General features: G+C 33.1%; 1 protein-coding gene across 15 annotated transcripts in view; it reads right to left on the bottom strand.

Moving 5' to 3' along the window:
* Positions 1-1,458: 1,458 nt before the first annotated feature.
* LOC145266567 (RUN and FYVE domain-containing protein 2-like) overlaps positions 1,459-18,621 on the bottom strand; it is a 328,450-nt gene continuing 311,287 nt past the window's right edge. For 8 of the 15 annotated variants that reach the window (XM_080122395.1, XM_080122403.1, XM_080122390.1 and 5 more), the window contains 3 exons: positions 5,805-5,899; positions 4,719-4,845; positions 1,459-1,949 (listed from right to left, as the gene is read on the bottom strand). In XM_080122395.1, coding sequence (XP_079978521.1) covers positions 1,812-1,949; positions 4,719-4,845; positions 5,805-5,899 — 360 coding nt within the window. In that variant the 3' untranslated portion in view covers positions 1,459-1,811. The remainder of the gene's footprint in view (positions 1,950-4,718; positions 4,846-5,804; positions 5,900-18,621) is intronic. The other 7 variants (XM_080122393.1, XM_080122400.1, XM_080122389.1 and 4 more) reach the window with 1 other exon arrangement.

Below are 18,621 nucleotides of genomic sequence, written 5' to 3'. Positions count from 1 at the left end.
TTTGTCCCATTCAAAATTTAATTAAAAACAAGAACACAATTTTCAAGTTTTATAAGTAGATTTTAATTTTTCTTGGTCGTTTTTTTTCTTCTTCAGTATATCTTTTTTTTGAAATGTTCAAAAACAAATATTCAAAACAAGCAGAGAAAAACAGAGGAAGAATTGGGGCAAAGGGGCACAAACGAACAAAAAATAATCAGTATACAACATTCACAATTCAAATCCCGCCTATCATACGAGCATAGTCATGACGCTGATCCGAAATCATGTGAACTTGTTCGGCTTTTTTTTTAGAGATGACAGTAAATAAGCCAAGAAGGAATGTTTATCTTTCTTTCTAAATTGCTTCGAAGGAGGGGAAATGAGGGAGGGGGATGCTACTTTTGTTCTTTTTAGAATCATATCAAGGAAAAAAAAAAAAAAAGAATAAATAGACTATAGATTTATCCATAAGTTTTTTTCTTTTTTTTTTTTGTTCAAGAAATATGAAGTCATGTCATAGCCATTTTCTTTCTTTTTCTTTTTTTTTAATCATTCATACTTTACAAATTTTTTTGGTGCAAATCCAATATTCAACCTAATTAAAAAAAAAAAAATCCTTTTGACATACGAACCCGTCACGGAATAAAAATGCCATATTTAAAAAATCATGTAAATTGATCAAATAGATTTCTTTTTTTTTTTTCAACTAAGAAAATCAAATTTTAATGAGAGCGAGAATTGTGTTTAATTTGCCATTTTTAATAAAGGGAGACAACTTAATTCGAATTGCCGAGATTGAAAAATCAGTTTTCTAATGGCTACAATACACTATTAATTGCTAAAAATCATAAAAAAATGATTTTATATATATATATATATATATACACAAACTACTTGATCAATTTACATGATTTTTGGAATATGATATTTTCGTTTCATGACAGATAGGTGTGTCAAAGATTTTTTCTGTAATTCTTGTTCTTTTTTTGTTAAATTGAGTTGAATTCCAAATAAGAACCGTTTTTATTCAATCATTTTTTTTTCATTGATTTAAATTAGTTTTTATTTCTCTCTTCCATTTTTTGTTGTTGTAGATTTAGAAACACGGTAATCATTTTGTATAGTTAACAGAGTAGAAATCAGGGAGAAAAAAATAAATAAAACGAATAACTGTTACCAAACGCAATAAAATGTACTTTTCTATAGACATGCATAGTTTAAAAAAACCTTCTGAAACTGTTTGAAAATTTTCTTATTTGAAAAAATTGGCTCCTTTACTTTCACATGGTTGAATTCATCAAAGATGGGTGTCGATATTTTTGTTTTTGTGCAGTCACTTATTTCAGGCTCAAAAGATGAAAAAACAGGCTTATGATATTACTAACCCTAAGTCTAAGCCGGGGTTAGTTTCCAGTTGGATCAGGAGTAACTTGTTTAATATTTAAGTTTGAAATTGTTGACCACTTCAAAAAATAACCAACCATCACATTTTATTAACGAATTTGAATAAGTGAAAGCAAGCAACAGAACAATTCTGAAACAACAAAATTTACAAACAGTTTCAGAGCTGCAAAACTATGCAGGTCAGTAGAAAATTTAATTTTTTTGCTTTTGGTGGAAGTTATCCGTTGTATATATAGTTTTTTTTTTTTTTTTTTTTTTGATTTCTCAGCTGTTAACTATACCACACCATCGCCATTTTTTTCTCAAGTTTAAAATTTTGTGAGGCAAATTTTGGGGGGTGGGGAGGTGTCTCGTTTATATTTTTTTTTATTTTTTTTATTTTCTTCTCCATAGATTTTGAAGGCCGACAATACTCGAAACATAAGCTAGGTTGCCGAGTACCGCTGTAGAAGATACATGTGGCAAGGATCGCACACTCTTCCAGGCTTCGAAGATGATGGCAAGGGCATTTTGTTATCGGAACACTCGTTACAGAAGATGTAGCCGCAATGTCGACAATGATGCTAGAAAAAAGAAAAGAGAAAAACATGTTAATTTAATCTTGTGTTTCGAGTGATATAACTTCTAACCTTCTTCAGGTGTATCTTACCAAACTCGTACCTGTGGCATAGTGAATAAGTATTTGGTAAAATTCAGTTGTAAGTTACACTATTTTGGAGGTTGAAGGTTCAATTCTCAGTGCGGGCGGCACTCAAAATACAATTGCAAGTTACTTAGGATTTCTACCCAGTCATGGTTGATGGAACGAGACTAATGCTACCCGATGGATTAAATAAAAGATTCCGTTTGAAATAAATTAATCTGACTCGGCTTTTTTTTCTTCTGTTTTAGCAAAAGGCATTTATTACCGTTACTTTCCAAACAATGCTTCTTGCTGTTTTTTCTTTTTTTACAAAGGAGTCGCCACTTATCAAGGCCCAGAAGCCATTCGAGGATAAGGGTTAATAAGTGTACAGTGGTCAATGGGACAGTGCCGTAGTAATTGTTAATAGTGGAAATTTGGTAAATTGGATTACTTAAGGGGAACGGCTCATCAAGAACTTGTTTACAGTGGACTGGAAGACGAAAGCAGGCAAATGGAAAAGAGTTTCACAGGTTTGCAGTTCTAAGAAAAAAGCTTTACTGTTCATTTTGTCTGCCATGAGATTAACAAAATCCTGCCGTCTCAACACCAGCTTAAAAGTCTCTCGCCGCCACCACAGGACCACACGTCCATCTTGCCTCATGCTAGCATCAGCCAACCATTTCTTGCCTTCGACTTTACATGTTCATCTTTTCCGCCGCAGACTTTGCTTCTCTTCGACCATGTGCAGTCCTTTTTTTTTTCTTTTTCTTGTCACACAAGCCCCTGTACACTTCCTAATTTACATATGTGCTTTTTTGGCTACGGCTGCTAATATCTTCGCAAGCCAGCTGTCCTACAACTCCTGCTGATATTTTCCCATGTGCTCATACGCGTTTTGCTACAGAAGTTGAAGGTTCAATCCTCAGTGTGGGCAACACTCAAAATACAATCACAAATTACTTCAGACTTCTTCCCAATTATGATTGACAAAACAGGAGCATGTAACTCCTACGGATTAAATAAAGGGTTTTGTTTGAAACTCTGCGCAGATCCCAAAGTTTGATAGGAAGATTCCTGAGTTTGACAAGATACACTTGAAGAAAATCGGAGGTTACATCGAACGAAACGTTGTGTGAATATAACACTCAAGATGAGAACAATAGTCCGAATAATCCAAATAATACTGATAATCAATCCTCATCTCAAAAATTCACAAACATAAGAGTATATTTGCTTTTAAATGTATTTTTACAGAGTTTAATATTTTTTGGAAATAATAAAAAATACATAAGGCTTTAAAAAAAAACCTTTATAAAATTTGATTCAATATTTTCTTTTCTTATGGCAATACAATCCTCTCAAAATATTAACAATCATTTGTTCAAGTTAAAGAACTCCTTAGCCTTGAGATGAAGTCTCAATAAAAGCACTGTTTTTATATGCTACTTTGAGATGCCGGCACTTCTACAGAATTGGAACGAGATTTTGTAATCAGATAAAAAAAAACAATGGTTTCAACTGATTTTTTTTTTGTCAATTCTAATAAGTTACAATGGTAGCTTTCAAATTATGAAGTCGAAATTACACGAATATTACTGAATTATTAAAAAAAAAAAAAACTTTAATCATGTTAGCAGGTGAAAAAAATTGCCGCCATCCTGTTTAAATCAAAGTGAAAAATTACCTCCCTTTTGAACTCTCCTGTTTCTTACGATCGTTTTCATCAAATTCTATTTTTTATTTTCTTTAAAAAATAATTTTCTACCTTATCGATTTTCGTAACTTTTGGATACAATCATCTTAAAAATACGAGGAATACGTAGATACCATTTTTTTCATGTGAAATTCAGTTTTACGATTTCAGAAGTTTCGTTCCAATAGTGTAGAAGTGCCGAGATGCCTTAAATAAGTACACACATAAAACTCTAGTCCTCTTCATCTTAGCCTCATTCATCTCCTCAATTGTCTCATAACTGTGACAATCGGGCTTTAGTAGGGTGTATTCCAATCCCTGCTGTACCTGAAATCATAAAAATTGGTCAGTCATCTGATAGGATGTATAGCAATAACATACTGAATTTTCAAGAGTCTATGACAATTTTAAATGCCTGTACAAAAAGTCTGGAAACTTATTGAAGGCACCTCGTGTTTTTTATTTTATTTTATTTCATGTGTTTTTGTGGCATTTTTTCCAAGTTTAAAACAGAATTTTATTGCATATCGTTCTTCTAAAGTGTCCTCACGTCTAGACTGCATTTTTTAAATTCACCAGCTGCAACAATCAGGCTTTAGTAGGGTGTATTCCAATCCCTGCTGTAGCTGTTCATTTGAAACTGAAATCATAAAAATTGGCCAGTCATCTGATAAGATGTATAGCAATAACATAGTGAATTTTCAAGAGTCTATGACGATTTTAAATGCTTGTACAAAAACAGTCTGGAAACTTATTGAAAGCTCCTCATATAACAACAGAAAACATTAAATAACGAAACATTCATTAAATTGATAGAAATCTCGTAATAAGACTTATGACAAGTCTTATCTTCTGTGTTAAAGTTTTATTTTCATTTTTTTTTTTTTTTTAATTTATTGCCTGGCAGTGTTTGCGTTAGTTCTTTTCCGGACGCTTACTGTAAACTGCCGGAAGATGCCGACCCGACCTTGGATCAGATTCAAGAAGGGGCATAACCCTGACCTTCCGACTCACCTTTCTTCTTGAAACTGAAAATTGTTTATTGCACTGTTTACACTGTTTGCTTTCACGATCGCTCGCCCACTGAGTTTCACGAACTGCGGATTGGGCTTCTTTCATGTCCTCAACTTTTAGCTTGGACCTAGAACAAAAGCAGACAAAATTACCAATATATGGAAGACATTACAAGGTGGAATGATAAACGATAAAATTGCCGCCCTAGAAAAGACAGCATGATTCCATTTCCATTTGATATAAACTGGCTTTCTTTTTTTGCTGCAGACCATCTACTAGTTGGCCAATTTTGTACAAATCCCAAGAGCGATAGGAGCATTCTATCAAGTCTGAAAGTGACACAATGTTCAACGAGCAAAATCGGAGATGGATCGCTGTATGCTGTTGTATGCTCTCTACAGATCCAAGTTATGACAACAGGACCATTGCCAGCACCCTCAAAATACAAATCCGGACGGTTCAATGCTTGAGGACAGGTCAATGAAGTTTCTGGCCATGAATGATTACGGTCTTTGGTATGATTTCAAGTGAGGGTCACATCATGCCACCTCACATCTTCGAACTTGGCTTGAAAGTCAAACGGAAATGGAATCATGCAGTCTTTTCTAGGGTGACAATTTTATTGTTACACTCTGTAATAAAGTTGGTGGTTTAAGAAAGAAAAAAAAAAACAGCATAAAGCCAAAGAACTGACAGAAGCAAGGTCACCAGCCATTAAAAAATGGTTAATTTTGTTTGAAAAAAAAAACGAACAAATTTTTGTTTTGGATTCAAAATTTCAAATCCATTTATTTTCAAAAAATGTGAAAAATTAAACGTTTTTCAAATTGAAACAAATTTTTATCCATTATTAAATTCATTTAATTCCTGCATTCGTTTTGATTTTTTTAATGAAAAAATTTTGTTTTCAAATTATTTTCATCGCAAATTAATTTGTTTGGATTTAAATATAAAAAAAATTAATTCGATGAAAAAAAGAAAAAGATTTTTTTTATTTTAATTTCAACAAAATTGGAAAAATGTTTTTTTTGTGATTGAATGATAATGTTATAAGACTGTTAGGAATAAAGTTGAACTGATACTTACTGACTTAAGTGAGTTCCAAGTTCTGCAAGCGTGGCTTCCTGTTCTTCAACCGTTTGCTGCAAATTCATGTGGGATTGTTCTAAATATTGGTATTCCTGATAAATAGAGAAAAAAAAAAAAAAAATCCAAAGTTTAAAAAGAAAAGAAGAAAGTAGACATTTTGTGTATATTTCCCCCCCACTCTCTATCTAAACGCAAATTTCATGAACAAAAGTTTCTTTTCTAGAATTGCGCACCTGTGGAACTTTGGTGCTTAATGGCATCGTCAACTACTCTGGGGTCATTTTAAGACCAAATAGATTTTTTTTTTTTTTTTAAATCAGTATATATGAAATACAGTTTGATTTTATGCAAGGCCGACAGATCACTGGTGTAATATTTATTTTGAGACAAATACAAAATGAGAAAATTGTAGATGCGTTTCTGGTTTGCGAAACCTTTTTTGTCTTGTAGACTAAAGGTGGCTATTATTCTATTTTTAGATTTTCCAGTTCAGTACAAATGTTTTTAGGGAAATTTAATATATCTTTTATTTGTACAGTGCTAAAAGGTTTTTTCTGGCTTGTTTAGTTCAAAGAACTGGGATCTTACTGCTTCGAAGTCTTTATATTCAATTAGTATGTGTGTTTTGGTGCTATTGGTTGGATAAACAATGAGAAAGACACAGTAACAATTAAATAAAAATGTATTCACAAAAATACATAAAAATGCACTGGAACAATATCTTTGCTCATAGCAGGACTAGTTGTGACTGTCCATCTGCTTTGCGCGTCTGTCACCGACTCTCTACTGCTGGAAGTGACGTCATGGAATAGTTCATTATTCCTAGTAATAGGGGTGCGTCTCCAACAATGTGTTTAATAAAAAATAAGTTTTTGATGATAATCACTGGTGCTATATTTATTCTGAGACAAGTACAAGATGAGAAAATTGTAAATGCGTTTCTGGTTTGTTGGTTGGTTGTTTTTGTTTTACGGCATATCAACCTTTTTCAGGTTATTTAATGCCGAATCTTGAATTTTGAGGAACAATTTTTAATGGAGTATATATATATATTTTTTTTTTGGTTTGTTGGTTGGTTGTTTTTGTTTTACGGCATATCAACCTTTTTCAGGTTATTTAATGCCGAATCTAGTTATTTTGAGGAACAATTTTTAATGGAGTATATTTTTTTTTTTACGTCAGATTCTATTTAACCCATAGTTGGGACCCTAACAGGTACTACCACTCCGGGTCAGAGTAGACCTGGGAGCAATGGCAATTAAAGGGTGGCTCCACACTCCCCAAGGCCCGCAAGGTGGGGCCTCGCCATCGGATATAGTTTTAGGTCATATCCAGGACCGTGTTTCTGGTTTGTGAAAACTTTTTGTCTTGTAGGATAGAGGCGGTTATTATTCTATTTTTTAGATTTTCCAGTCCAGTAGAATTGTTTTTAGGAACATTTAATATATCTTTTATTTGTACAGTGCTGAAAAGTTTTTCTAGATTATTTACCTGGAAGAACTGCTTATTTGTTTATTTGTTGTTTAACAGCCTCTTCACCAACTCTAGTGTCATTTTAAGGCCAAACAGTTTGGTTTTATGCCAGGGCGACTGATCACTGGTGCAATATTTATTCTGAGATAAATACAAGATAAGAAAAATGTAAATGCGTTTCTGGTTTGTGAAACCTTTTTGTCTTGTAGAATGTTTTCGATTTTCCAGTTCAGTACAAATGTTTTTAGGGAAATTTGATATCTCTTATTTGTACAGTGCTGAAAAGTTTTTCGAGTTAAAAGAACTGGAATCTTATTGTTTTTTTAAAGTTTTTACATTCAAGCTGACTACAACATAGTCGTCTTCAAGTCCAATATAAACAAGTTCTTGTTAAGCCGTTCCTTTAAATAATCAAATGCTTACGCACTTTCCGCCACTATTGGTCACTATGCTATTATCTCACTGACCACCTTCCACGGATTAATCTTCATCTTCAAGTGGTCTTCAGGCCTTATGAAGTTATAACTAGGGCTAGGACAACAGCATATTCTTTTCATTGTTTTGACTCTCGAGTGTGTATCCGTTGATATCTTCTATGCTTTTATATAGAGAGATGTGAAGTTATAACTCCCTGGTAATATATATATATATATACTAGCAGGGAGACCTGAAGTTGCTTGGGATTGAATGGGGATAAACAAATGTTCCCAGGTACTTTTATTGTTATCAAAATCATTGAAATTGCCCATTTTATTTTCAATTAAATCACTTGATTGCCTGCTCTAGTTGGGGATCCACTGCGGTGCACAGAAGAAATTTCACATGCCTTCCTGCAGTGATGTGGTCCACAATACATTGTAGTCTACATTGCACTGTAGAGAATCTACTGTTAATTTTATAAGTTTATTTTCATATAATGTCTTGAATTAAAGTTTAAAAATGCAAAAGTCAACATTCATTTCGAACACAATCTTGGCTTATCAAAGTTTCTTTCTGCCTGTCTGTACGACTCTGTACCACAGATCTGCTTTTCTATCTAACTACAATATGGTTATCTTCAAGTCCAATGTAAACAAGTTCTTGTTGAGCTGTTCCCTTAAATAATCAAATTCAGACTAGACTGAGGCAATTTTTACTTTTGTTCCGACTCAGAGTGACACTTCATTTGGAGCTGGATATTCCCCACATTAAAAAACGACCTTGTGTCTAACTTTACCCTCTATGAGAGCAGTAGTACGAAGCGTGTTCTTAACTTATAAAAATCGATTTTCTTTGGTTTTAAAGCACCCTTAACATTTTAAGATATTTTTTTAATATAATTTAGGGGAAAGCGTAGCCGCTTTTTAAAAAGACTATTGAACAGCGAGCTATTTTCAATCGATATTTATTCAATAGTTGTGCTAAATTTATATGCGCTACTAACCCTCCATCCTAAACTCTAAAATAATTTTGTTTTTCGTGGGTTTCCAAATGTTGCCCAAAAAAGTAGATTATCATTGGGGGTGGGGGTGTACTTTTAAATGTAGATATAATTTCTTTTTAAATTTGACAAACTTGTAAATGTTTTCCCTTTATGTGTTTTATCCAAGATTTTGATAAATGTATTGTGAGATATATTAATTCATTTTTATTTTGGACTACTAGTCTCATCTTTGTTAGTTGTTGTTTTTCATCTTTTATTGGATTGTTTATTCACAACGTTTCGGCCAACTAAAAAATGTGGTGAGACAACAACAACTACAGATGGCAGTGATGGCTGAGAATGCAGTTAGGAGATTCGAAGTTCCTATCCGTAGCAGTTACCACCTGACGAAGGCCAGAGGAATTAGTTGGCCGAAACGTTGTGAATAAACAATCCAATAAAAGATGAAAAAAAACAACTAATAAAGATGAGACTAGTAGTCCGAAATAAAAATAAATTAATATATATAATGCTCATCTCAAAAATGAATTCCAATTAAGGAATAATATATGTATTGTGAGATATTCAAGTATATTTTTAACTTTTTCGAAACCGAAACAAATTTTCATTACTAATGATTATTATATTGTCCAATTTCTACTGTACACTCTTTAACCCTTATCCTTGAGTGGCCTCTTGGCCTTGATAATGAGTTGATACCTATGAAAAAAAAAAAAGAAGTCCAATGTGAACAAGTTCTAATTGAATCGTCTCCCTAAGTAATCCAAGTTTCAAAATTCCCACTGTTTACTATGCTAAAATCACAATGACTAATGTATACCTATTAACCCTTATCCTCGAGTGGCCTCTGGGCCTTGATAAGTGGTGACACCCTTGTAAAAAAAAAAAAAAAACCGAGAAAGATACAATAAACTATTAACAATTTCAGAGGACACAGTGAAAATAAAACTTGCCGGTTTCGTTTGAAATATTTTAACTGTGGACTCTTTGAGAACTGTCATCTAGATATTTGGCAAGTAGATGCGAAAAAATACTTGAACATTTGATCAGGCTTCAGATAGCTAGCGCCATCCTAAGTCTAAGCATAAATAAATGATACAGGCAGAATCAATTTCAAGAAGAAAATTTGATGCTAAAAGTTTTTCACACGAAAGCATGAAACTTCACAATTCATTTCAAATTCAATTCAAAGCAAGCTTTTTTCATAACGTTTTGTCCATTTCTTGTCATATTTGTCCATGCTGAGTAGGGAAGCAGACAAAAACCTGCCATAAAAACTGGACAAAACCATAAACCCATAAAATAAATAAATTAAGGATTAAATATTCTATGTTCATTTAATTAGCAATAATGCTTGATATTATTTTTCTTGACACAATATTTCTTGTATCTTTAACAATTTTTTGATACCTTGTAAATAAACTGCATTCTTGTAGAGGTTACCTAGTGTATTTTCGCAAAGTTTCAAGTTTTGTTTTGCTTATTTTATGCAAAAAAAAAAAATTACATCTTATTTGGATGTTATTATGATCTATAGAGTTTAGTCTTACTAATAGTTTAAAAACAATAAAGATTTATTATCAGTACAAGCAATGGAAAACTAAGTTTAAAAGATATAAAAAGAATCGATTTTGGAATCGGAAATTAGGCACAAATTTTTCCGATTCCGATACCCCACAAAAGTTCCGATTTTTTTTTACATGGGGTTCACCACTTATCAAGGCCCGAAGGCCACTCAGGGATAATGGTTATTGCATGTACAGTAATCAATGAGATAGTATTGTAGTAATCATTAGTATTGGGTGTTTAGATAGAGTGTCTTACTTAAGAAGGCGGTTTGTCAAGAATTTGTTTATGTTGGATTTGAAGACGTCCAAGTTGTAGTCAGGTGGGAAACTGGCAAGCGGCAGAGTTCCACAGGCGTGCAGTTCTAAGAAAGAAGCTTTGCTCATGGAATCTACGCTTGGATTTAGGCACAGATAAAGAGTAGGGAAAATTATTGACAGTAGTTTCAGCCAGACGGATGTTTCTCGTGAAAGATTGGCGAGGGGGGATGAGGGATTGGAAAATGCCATGGAAATAACGATAAAACAAAGACAGGCTTGCAACGTCTCTTCTGTGGGAAAGAGGTTGCAGGGAAGAGAAAAGGGCATCTCCCACTAAACCACGAAGTCTATTTTGTACTCTGTCAAGGCAGGATAGGCTGTTTTTAGCAGCTCCTGCCCAGATGTGGCAGCAGTACTCCATCCTTGGACGTACTTGGCTTTTATACAGATAGAGAATTGCATCAGTAGTGAGATATCTTCTGGAGCGGTAAAAGGATCCCACCATTTTCCCAGCGCCTCTGGCAACAGATTTGATGTACGTGATGTACGATTTTTTTGATTCATGATTAATCGTCCCAACACTAGAAACTACTAATACAATTAAGCAAGGAAAAGGCTTCTTCTATATTTCTCGCTATCTGTCGAAAACAATTTATATTCAAGATAAACCTAAATACTCCCTTCTTTTTACAACCATCATAAACTCTTTCAGGTTTGTTTTAATTATACCATTTCGGTCTTCATAGACCTTTGAGTTAAAAAATAATAGGAGGCTTTACTTTTGGAACGACCCTCGTAACTCTTAAAATTTTGTTAAAAAAAAAGCCCAAAGCCTCAGTCGTGTACGGGATTACGGGAAACAATCGTTAAAATGTTTACTTTTGAATGTTGTTTATTATGAAACTTGACATTATCACTAAACATTTTTTTTTCTTCTGTTTTCTTTTCTGTCTTTTTGATATGAGCGCATCTTAACGAATATGTTAGACGCAGCCTTTGAACATTTAAACGATATGCGCAAAGACGTTGCTCATAATAGGCAATGCTAATTTATTAAACATCAATTTTTATTGTATCAAACAGTTCAATCAAATGCAATTGAGATAATCAGGCACCACATCATGAGGGGGGGGGGCGATACGTGAAAAAGGCGTCAAGAGGGAAGCCCCGAAACGGTGTGTATTCTATCCTGACAACCCAACATTATCAGGAAAAAAAAAGAAACAAACTATAAACACGATTATAGACAAGTCTATGAGAAAATAAACTAAGAAGAAAGCCCTGAAACGGCCTGCTTTCTCTCCTGATAACCAACATTAATTGGAAGTTGAAAATGGAATACTTCACAAGTGAAAACAACTGAAAAACATGATTATATACAAGCGTACAAGGTAGTAAGTTGTTTCTTTCAAAACACAATATTTTCTACCATCCGCTTGCTTCATGGCGAGCTTCTGCTACTGTTCTGGTGGCAATTTTGTTGTGTTCTTCAACATTATGCTGCTATTTGTGTTAAAATTGATGCATGCACCATTGTTAGTTAACCATACATTAATGAGGTATTAGTGCAATTTGCAGACCGGATTCTCATAAATGCTCAGTAGGGCTGGGCCAGAAACTTACGCAAACCGCTAGATTATGCCGAGCATTGTTCAAATTGATCAGCCAATCAGAAAGCGACAGCAAATGTGATTACCCAATGAGAAGCCACAAAATTAGCAAACGGTTTTTGATAAATTGGAAGAAAAGGAAAAATAAAAAAAACTTTTAGTTATTAATAGGGCTAGGACGACAGCATATTCTTTTCATTGTTTTGACTCTCCAATGTGTATCCATTGATATTTTATATGCTTTTTATATAGAATTATGTGGTTCTCGGTTGATTAACCGTGTATAACTGTGTCGGATATATACTCGAGAGTAAAAACAATGAAAAAATATGCTGTTGTCATAGCCATAGTTATTAATTTTAAATCATAGTGTAGCACATGTCAATTAATCTAACTAAGCTGGACAAGTTAGTACAGTTGTTGGAGAAAATTGTAGAGTATTTTTATTATAACAAACTGATAGTATCTAAAATGAGGTGCAGGACATGGTCACAAAAAAAAAAAAAAAAATCTGAGGAAGAGAATGTGAGGTGAGCTCAGAACATACCATTAGTGATTGGAGGAACTAAGCCTAACTCTAACCCTACTTTTAAACCTAAACCATAACCCGTCCCCCGCTTTCCAATTTAGTTTTTAATCTCACAAGAAAAAAATGTTTCTATCTATTTAAAACAAAAACCTAAAACAACATTTATTCATAAAACTGTTATATTTTATTTTATTGTTTTTCCATTTTTTTCTTTTTAATTGTAATTCATATTCGATGAATGCTGTTATTTTTTGTTTCATAGCGTTTTTAAGATTTGCTCAATGACACTCGGCATATTCCGGCGGTTTGTGTCGTGTGCTGGGCAAACCCGAATAAACATTTACAAACATCTGGTTCACAAAATGCACTAGCATTAATAATGAATAAAAACAAAAACAGATATTTTCATTAAAGGGTATTCTTGGTTAAAAAAAACAAAAGGTAGTTATGCAGAATAAGGATTGCGCTATCATTCAAATTTCCAGACAGTTTACGTAAAACACTGAAAGGTGCCAAAATTGCAGCAGCCAACATTATTTAAGAAAACGTTTATCAGTAGTTTATTATAAAGAAAACTGAAGCACTTGTAAACTTTTGCCATTTTACCGAGCACCATTTTGCATACGTACCTAAAGTTAGAAAAAAAAAAAAAAAAAAAAAAACGAAAAATGAACAAAAATGGTTTTCAGATGTAAACTGTTTCCACAATTACTGGGACACTCAGAAGTTTATTTCAATACTTGAAACTGATTCCATAAGAATTGAAATACCCTGTGTGATTATTTTAGATAAATAGCAGAAGATTACTTTCAACTTAATATTTTATTTTAAACAATTAAACAATTTTGAAATTAATTAATTCAGAGTAATTTTTTTCTTTTTAGTTAATTAGTGATGTTATTTTTATACAAAGTAAAATAAAATAAAAAAAAGTAAGATCTGCAACATCTTGAATGAATTCTTAACTCAATTTAAAAGTTTTTGGTTATGTACTGCTTCAACTTTCCAAATTCACTTTATAAAAAAAAAAAAAAAAATTTATTTAATTTTTAGTTTGAAGACCGTGCTGAAATAACTTTATTATTTAGAAATCCATTCTTAACATGGGGCAGGGATGGCGTTGTGTAATTATTCTATATTTTTACTTAATAATTGACTGAAACAGGTCTGCAAATACAGAGCCATGTTATGTTTGTATATAAAAAAAAAAAATTTGATAATAAATAAACAGCTCGACTTAGTAGTGAACACTTTTATTTAATAAACACGATAAGGATTCACTGGAGTTTTATTCTGTGAATATTAACTTTACTGATATGTTAACTAATATATATGTAATACTTTTAATGAGAAGCATTTAGCTTCGAAATGTCACAGCCTAAAGGTTTTTCTCTCTCATTCTTTCTTTATTGAACTGATGATATAATAAAGTTATATATATATATATATATATATATATATATATATATATATATATATTTGTAGTCATCGACATACAGTCCTGTTTCGTTGTATCACAACTCATCAGTGCCACTAGACTAGCACCACTCCCAAGCCGAAGATTGAACCTTGAACCATCGCATTGATAGTCAGCAGTTCTACTGATCGACCCATGCGAGCGGTGCCTGCAAATAACCTCACCAAATGTCTATTTTAAACAAGCATTCATCCACCACTTTTATAGTGCTCAAACCGCTTATTTATAAACAAACAGTGAGCCTCGCATTTTTCAGCCAATTAAGTAGCGGGTGAGATTATTTACGACAGTGGTCTACTCAAAGAGGGGGGCTTTAAATATATATATATATATATATATATATATATATATATATATATATATATATATATATATATATATATATATATTTATAAAGAAGTGAACCATAGCGGAAATTCAATCGACTAAAATAAGATGGAAAACGGGGTGAGGAAAAGGAAAAAAAATGGAGGAAGTTATATGTAAAGTTAGTCTGAACGAAAAGCGCTTCGTGTGTATTTTAACAATCTTGTTTTTAATCGACTTATTTATTTTATTGAATTGTACATTTGTTACATGTAACTTCCGCCATTTTTTTCCTTTTCCTCACCCCGTTTTCCATCTTATTTTAGTCGATTGAATTTCCGCTATGGTTCACTTCTTTATAATTATATATATATATATATATATATATATATATATATATGTATATATTTTAATATTTACAGACATTAATATTTCATCAATTCGAGAATCATCAGTGAAAGGAATTATGATTATATCTGGTCGGGAGATTCGAAACCAGCCACGAAGCGATTTCTAACTCGATTAGCAAGGAACAAACTACACAACCAACATTAACCGCGAGAAATCAAGACAGCGAGAGTGATTTTATCATTATAACCTCAGGATCTGCGCATGTGAGCTTAAGTGACCAACTTTTAATTTCAACTTAGAGTGCTCAACAATAAGAACAGAGTTCTTAAATGGGCTGACGTAATCATATATATAGGGTGTCCAAAAAGTCTCTGAAGTGTTGAAAATCTGTCACTTTACCATTAATGATTATTTTTTTTCTCTATTTCAGATATTTTGCAGACAATATTTTAGAAAATTAACTGTGGATAAGTATAGCACTGAACAATGTACACAAGTTGTGAAATTATTTTACCAAAATCAGGGGTCAATTGTTTTGACTTAAAGAGCTTATCGATGACATTTTCATGGAAGAGATAGTGCAAGTCACAACACAATTCGAAACATTGTGCAAATCCTGCAAGAATTGAAGGAAAACATCAGGAACAAATAATATTTTGCAAATTAATTATGGATAAGTATAGCGTTGAACAACATACGCAAGTTGTGAAATTGTTTTACCAAAATCAAGGGTCAATTGTTTTGACTAAAATAGCTTATCGACGGCATTTTTATGTAAGAGATAGGCCAAGTTACAATGCAATTCGAAAAATCATGCGCTATTACCTTAACAAACCCCCAAACCATGCAATAATTGAAGGAAACCATCAGAAACAAAATAAGGGAGTTAAATCGCAATCCAGAGATTCTGCAATCTGTCATGAATAATGTTTTGGAAAGAGCACAAATATGCGAAGCTGAAAATGGGCAACATTTAAAAGACATTAATTTTGCATAAATAAAGATTGATTGAATTTTTCATTGTTTTTTTTTTTTTTAATTTACCAATGTCTTACTTAGATGATGTTAAAATTACAGAAAGATATTAAAATAAAGAATCTATTTAAGTTCAAAATTCTTCAATGACTTTTTGGACACCCTGTATATATAAAATTATGTTGGCCAAATTTATAAATTGAGCATACATAGCAGTTAAGCTTGCAAATTAAATTTTTATTCTGACTAGCAAATTTTCATTTGTTATTGTTGTGTCATGTTATTGACACTATAATAATATACTTTGCCACTGTTTATTTGAAAAATTATATAATCCCACATAGGCAATTGGTAAAATGGAAATATTCTTCATTAATGATAAAAATAAAAATTATCATATATTCAATTGAAGAATACAAAGAAATTGTCTCCCTTGCAACTGAAATTTTATTTCTTTTCCTGTATATTTTTTCTTTTCTTTTTAATGTGAAACAAATAAAAACGAAAAACTAAAATTAATTCACTGCATCCCGGGTAGCGTTTGTTTGTTACAGCTTAAAATAAAAGCAACATTTTTATTTAATTATTTTAAATGCATTTAGATATGCCCTTTCTGTTTTTCCAGGCAATGTTTCAGCTATCAACATTTTTTATTTTTATAAATGAAATAAACTTAGATTTTTTATTTTTCCTTCAATTCTGTATATGTGGAGCGTTCAATAAGTAATGCCCTTGACCTATTTCCAGTAGTCTGATCTAGCTGAAATTTTGTATGTGCAATGATTTATATCTCTATGGGTTATATGGCACATTACAACTATGAACTAATTGTGGTTTACAGGTGTTTGAATTGAATCAGATGTGAGATAGAGCCTGTTGAGTGTCAGGTAGTGATCTGGTTTTTGTATTTGGAAGGACGCACACATTACAGGAGACCTGATTTTTTTTTTTTTTTTTTACAAGATAGTCACCACTTATCAAAGCCCAGAAGCTACTCGGGGATAAGGGTTATTGCATGTACAGTAATCAATGGGATAGTATCATAGTAATCGTTAGTATTGGATATTTGATAAAGTGTCATTACTTAAGGGGGCGGTTCATCAGGAATTTGTTTGCGTTGGACTTGAAGACATTCAAGTTGTAGTCAGGTGGGAAACAGGCAAACGGAAGAGAGTTCCACAGGCGTGCACTTCTAAGATGAAATGAAAGAAACATATGGTAATAATGCTTCGTCATATGATCTTATAGAAGGCCAGCATCATGACCGAAACATGGCTGAAAATCTGGAAACAGTTCTCAGACCTGGTTGCTCCTCTTCTGCCATTGATGCATCATCTGCAAGTAAAGTTAAGCCTGCCATTTTGGAAGATCAACACATGACTATTTGCCAAATAGCCCAAGAGGTCAAGATTAGTACAGAGTCTGTGGAAGCGATCATTCACGGACCATTTGCGTAAGGTGTCTGCCAGAATAGAATAGTGATGACTAGGGCTGTGACAACAGCATATTTTTTTCAGTCTTCTGACTTTCGAGTATATATCCAATACAGTTAGATACAGTTAATCAACAGAGAACCACATCAGTCTACATAAAAACATGTAAGATATTAACGGCTATACCCTCAAGAGTTAAAACAATGAAAAGAATATGCTGTTGTCACAACCCTATTATGTCTCACTTTTTGAGGAAATTAAAAGACGTTATCAAAATTAAGAGGCGAGGCAAGATCCCAGGTTGCTGACACCTTTCCAGAAGCGAGAACATGTCGAGTGTTCAAGGATGAATTTGGAGATGTGCCAAGAAGATGAGTCAAAGTTTTTCAAAGGATAAATTACATAGAATGAAACCTGGGTCTATCATTATGATCGAGAGACCAAAGTCCAATCTTCTGGAACTAGGATGGAGTAGGGATGATAGATTTTCCGTGCAAATGGTCCCACAATTACAAGATTACATTATGCATCACATATAAGGAAATTAAGAGAAGCTATCACAATCAGGACGCGGAGCAAGATCAGCAAAGGCATCCCTCTTCCTTCTGCCAGGCAATGTTTGGATCCATAACACGCATGTCGCCGGATCAGAAGCACGGATCTGTGGATATGAAATCCTCCCTAAAACTTGCACCCTCTGACTTTTAGCTCTTCCCAGCCACGAAGTTGCTTTTTGAAAGGAAAGCGTTTTCCAGGGGATGAAATCTATAAATCTATAAAAGTGAAAATGTGTGTGTGTGTGTGTGTGTGTGTGTGTGTGTGTGTGTGTGTGTGTGTGTGTGTGTGTGTGTCTGTGTACATTTCCCTTTTCAGTCTAGAGACTTGAAATTTGACATAAGGGGCATTGAGATTTCGCAAAATCTTCTTAATCAGTTTTCGGCCAGAAATTTGGCTGTCAAGGGGTCAAAGTTCAACGATTTGATCTTTTAAAACTTTACCAAACTCCTTCGTCAATTTTGGGTCTAAACACTTGAAATTTTAAATGTAGGTTACTTGAACATGGATCAAACTTTTTAATTTGATTTGAACCCCCAAAAATAAATGTTAAGGGGTTAAAATTGGGATCAAAGTTAAAAACAATTTTACCTCTGCAGTCTCTACCAAATTACTCAGCCAATTTCTGGTTTAAACATTTGAAATTTTACATAAAGGGTATTCAGAGATAGGGCAAGCTTTTTAATCGGTTTGGGTGGAAAATTTGAGCTGTCAAGTTTAAAAGATTTTACCTTTGCGGTGTCTAGCAAACTATTCAGTCAATTTTGGATCTAAACATTTAAAATTTATACATAACGGGTATTCAGACATGCGGCAAGCATTTTAATCAGTTTTGGGGGTGAAAATTTGACTGCCA

The sequence above is a fragment of the Euprymna scolopes genome, chromosome 41, assembly GCF_053919585.1.
Source record: "Euprymna scolopes isolate OS-2025 chromosome 41, ASM5391958v1, whole genome shotgun sequence".
NCBI classification, from domain to species: Eukaryota; Metazoa; Mollusca; class Cephalopoda; order Sepiida; family Sepiolidae; genus Euprymna; species Euprymna scolopes.
The sequence above is the reverse complement of the archived record's forward strand: the minus strand, read 5'-3'. Positions and strand labels throughout refer to the sequence as shown.